The 4,653-nt window shown below is 29.8% G+C and overlaps 1 protein-coding gene across 1 annotated transcript; it reads left to right on the top strand.

The window, feature by feature from the left end:
• Nucleotides 1-2,092: 2,092 nt before the first annotated feature.
• Nucleotides 2,093-2,973, top strand: LOC135956289 (ATP synthase subunit b, mitochondrial-like). The gene has a single exon (XM_065506733.1). The coding sequence runs from the start codon at nt 2,128-2,130 to the stop codon at nt 2,860-2,862; it is 735 nt and encodes a 244-aa protein (XP_065362805.1). The 5' UTR covers nt 2,093-2,127; the 3' UTR covers nt 2,863-2,973.
• Nucleotides 2,974-4,653: the final 1,680 nt, after the last annotated feature.

Below are 4,653 nucleotides of genomic sequence, written 5' to 3'. Positions count from 1 at the left end.
AACTCCCAAATGAAATAACTCCCCACGAAAAGATGAAATAACACCCAACAAATTTTTCATACAACTTAGGACTTATTTCATTATGAAACAACTCCTAACGCATAGGGAGTTTTTTCATAATTTTTTGTTGGGAGTTATTTCATAATGCAATAATTTTTCCCAATGAAATTTTTGTTGGGTTTTATTTCATTTTATTTTGGAAATTTGGAGTTATTTCACGGTATTGGGAGTTATTTCATTTTTGTTGGGTTCTACTTTGCAAAACCAGAATCCATAAATATTAAAAACTGGCTTCACTCAAAAAAGTTTTTTGCATTGCCGGCCTTCGGCCGGGCGCTAAAGTTTTCTCCTCTGGGGTGTATCAAAAACTGGCTTCGCTCAGAAAAGCAAAAACAAAATTTTAAAAATTTGGTTTTATTTTTATTTTATAAACGAATTCTGAACAGAACAAACGCACCAAAATTCAGGCATTGATTTGCCTTTCATAATTTGAAAAATTTGTATATAAAACAAACGTGATTTATAAAATTAGGGCCTAAATATATTATTTTTGTCGTTTTATACTAGGATTGTACGTTTTGTTAAGCACCAATTTATAAGAAACCATTTACTCAGTAAAGAAATTAAAAAAATTTTATTGTTTCTAGAAGATTTCAACCCAAGTATTATAAAAATACCAAAAAATTTGAGAAAGTACTGTGGCTCCTCATATATAAAAATCAAATGGTACATGTATGGAAAAATGAGAGGAGAAAAGGAGGCAGTCAAATTTAGTTCTTTGAGTTTTCATAAATATTTCTCATACTTAAAAAATGAGAACTGAAAAGAATACACTGTTGTTAGTTCTTCAAGTTTTTCCAAAAAATGTTTCTTATTAAGAGAAATGAGAAGTGAAAAGAAGGCAATATATTAAAAACTTAAAATTACCGAGTTTTTTAATTCTTTTTCTCCACGAACCATTTCCAGAGAATTTGCAGTTGAATAAAAACAAAATCCAAATCGCTCCAAACGTTCTCACGTGATGCCATTACATACATGCACTATTTAATTCTTATATACATATATAGGAGAAATGAAAAATTATGATCCGATCTTCAAAAAAATTATACCGCGATCTTTATATACATTAGGATTATTTATGTCGAATTTTAATATCATAATGGTATAAGAGATTTATGCGTATTTAAGAAATTTTCAGAAGTTGACAATATATGGAACGATATTCTACAAACGGAATGACAAAATCAGTATAAAAATTACACATATTTCTTTTTATATGCGCAGCGACGATATAACTAGGTTGGCTGAAATAATTATTTTAGTTGTAGCTCAAGGTTGTTGAACATCAATGTTCAGAAAAAATTCAATTCAGAAAATGATCCCTATAGCAAGTAAATACCTACTTCGTTTTCAAAATGACGTCAAAAGGTAACAGATAAATTCTCTAGGTATTATTGAATTAATGAGTTGTTGTCATACATATGGGCCTCACTAGAATTTGTTTGCTGTTTGACGAATATGAATTGCAAATAATACTCAATCTAACAAAGAACGAAATATTGGCAAATGTTTATGGCAAATAAAGATTCAAACTAATCAACTTGACAGGCGGCACCAAAATACATACATATCGTACACCCAGTTCAAAAGTGACACAACTCAAAATTAATTTCTTGGGTTATATTATCCCGAAAAATGAATTTTACGCTTAAACTATGCATAATACACTTGTTTATCTATACAAAAGCTATCAGTGTATTCTGTTGTTGTTAACTGTGGCTAAAAATAACACTAATGTTTTTCATTATGTTTCAATTGGTATATATGTATATATTTTCGATTTCTGAAAAATTAAAATTTTGAGTTGTGTCACTTTTGAACTGGGTGTGCGATATGTATGTATGTTTAACTCAATTCAAAATAATCTGAACGCTATAATAAATGAATCAATTGTTGGTTTTTTGTTTATAAGAAACTTTCTGTTTTGGCAAAAACATGTGTTTTCAATTGACTTTTAAATTAGACAAAAAAATATATTTGGAATTGCTTTTTTAATTTTATTTTAATTTTGTTCATCATACATACATACATATTTTATAAATCTTGGCATTTAAAAAGCAAACAAAAATGCCTCCTTTGAAACCAGTTGTTCTACTAACCTCGCAATATCTGCGTAAAATGGGTTTACCCCAGGCCATACCTATTGGCACTGGTTATACTCACTACTGTGATTGCGGCACTAAGCGGAGAATTTATCCCGACAAGGTACGTTTAGGTTTTATACCTGACAACTGGTTTCAATTCTTCTATCCCAAAACTGGCAAGACTGGACCCTACATTTTTGGCTGGGGTTTACTCAACTACTTGCTCTCTAAAGAGATTTATGTGTGTGAACATGAATTCTATACTGGTCTCTCGTTGGGCATAATGTGCGTTGTGACAGTAAAACAATTAGGTCCCAAATTCGCCAATTATTGTGACAAGGAAATCGAAAAGTTTGAAAATAATTGGAAGAAACAACATGAAGCCGAACTTAAGGCTTTGCAAGAAATTATTGATCGTGAAGAATTGGAACAGTGGAGAGCAGAAGGTAGTCTGTTACTGATGCAGGCCAAGAAGGAGAATATTGCTTTACAACTGGAAGCTGCCTATAGAGAGTCCATAATGCAGGTTTACAAAGATGTTAAAAATCGTTTGGACTACCAGGTGGCTTGTCGCAATGTAGAACAGCGCATAAATAATAAACACATGGTGTCTTGGCTAGTCAAGGAAGTTGCTAAGGAGTTGCCAGAGAATGTGGATAAAGAATTGTTGAAAAAACACAAAGACGATTTGAGTGCTTTGGCTTTAGGAGTAAAATAGAGGCTGCGATTTTATGAGGGTCACATTTATTTGTTTAATATATACATACATATGTATTTGTCGTCAACACATGTACATTATTTATTTAATGAAAATAATTTAGTCAATTCTGTAGTGTAAAATCACAATATACAATTCAAATTACCTATCTAATTAGACGGTCAATTAGTCGGAACTGACTACATTAAAGATTTTCGGCCAATCTTATGTATCAAAAAATTGGATCGCAATAAATCAAAAAGTTTGTTGGGTTTTACCACTATCCCAATAAACCAAACGATATTAATACGATATCGAATTATATCATATAGATGATATAAACTATCATATATGATATCCTTTGCGTGTCATAAACTATTGTTTTTGCGGACTAAATTGTTCCGTTGCTTATAATATTGTTTTTCCAGAAAATTATGATCTCGTTTTCGCTATCATAATTTCCAATAAAAACGATAGTAAAATCGCCATGCTACAGATTTTATTCTATATGCTAAAATTATATATTTTTTAACTGTTACAAATGGTCATAGTCTGTTACATTAGGATGTATAAAGGACCGCCACGCTACGTTTTTGTAAATTAGGTTAAGTTAAAAAGACTTGTTTTAACTGAAGTGTAATTAAAATGAGTTAATGTTTTTGTTGAAAAAATAAAATTTTGTGTTTCAATTATATTTATAACGTGGTGGTCCTTTAAACATTCTAAAGGAAAATGGCGGTGACTTTTGTCCATCAGTGTACATATTTCGTTAAATTGTATCAAAACTCTCAGTGAAACTTTAGGTTAAAAAATAACTACTAGACATTGTGAAAAGCTTAGTTATAATAATATTAAAAATAAAAAAGTTTACTAATTTTAGCTCTGTTCAATAACTAAAAGTTGTTACTAGTTAGTAACAATTGTTACTGGAAAAGCGTTCATTAACTCATAAAACTTGCAAGTAGAGAAAAAATCAAGAGCGTATAAATCATAGAGAACATAGAGCGGAAACTAGAAATAAAATCAAACAAAAATATTACTCAAAATAATCACACATATGAGTGTTGTTTTTGTTTTCACATAGTTTTTTCTACTAATACATTGTCACCACTTAGGTTTTTGACAACTGAGTTAGGTCTTTGACAGGAGAGTTTCCGCTCTATGTCTATTCTCTATGGTATAAATTTTAGAGAGTGTTCTCTCGTTGCAAACTATTACAAGTTCTATTTTGAACTCGTAATAGTAACAGCTTATATTTCATATGTTTTGTGTTATTGTTTATTTATTTTTGTGGAGAAAAAATTAAAAAAAAAAGAATTTTCAATAAAATTGAAGAAAATGTGAATATTTACACATTTTAAAAGGAATAAAGTAAGAAAATTGTGTATTTAAGACAATTGTTACTGGAAAAGCGTTCATTTACTTTTTACTATTTTTGAGAATTTAAGAGGGTAATTTTGTAAATTTTGATTTTATTCTCTCGTTGCAAGTATTTACTGGGAAAGTAAATGAACAGACCTTTTATTACCTACTAAAAAAACTTAAAATTAAAAGTTGAGAAAAAGTAAAATTTTTTTCATCATGCCACAAGCTATCAAAAAATGTATGGCATAATATCGATTGCGAAATCAGCCAACCCCAATAATCACGTACTCATGGTGAAGGTAATAAAAAAAGTTAGATTGCTATATTAGGCTATGCCGATTCTTATAAACCTCTCATATTTTTGTTGAAAATGCGATTTATGCATTAATGTTTCAGTTATTGATATACAATATCCCAATAAAGTCTACATACAGGAATTAAAATTAA

This window comes from Calliphora vicina, chromosome 1 (assembly GCF_958450345.1).
Source record: "Calliphora vicina chromosome 1, idCalVici1.1, whole genome shotgun sequence".
NCBI classification, from domain to species: domain Eukaryota; kingdom Metazoa; phylum Arthropoda; class Insecta; order Diptera; family Calliphoridae; genus Calliphora; species Calliphora vicina.
Note: the sequence above shows the minus strand (reverse complement) of the source record. Positions and strands in the feature narration are given on the sequence as shown.

Coding starts and splice junctions, on each gene's coding strand:
- LOC135956289 (XM_065506733.1), top strand. CDS start 2,128: ATGCCTCCTTTGAAACCAGTTGTTCTACTAACCTCGCAATATCTGCGT.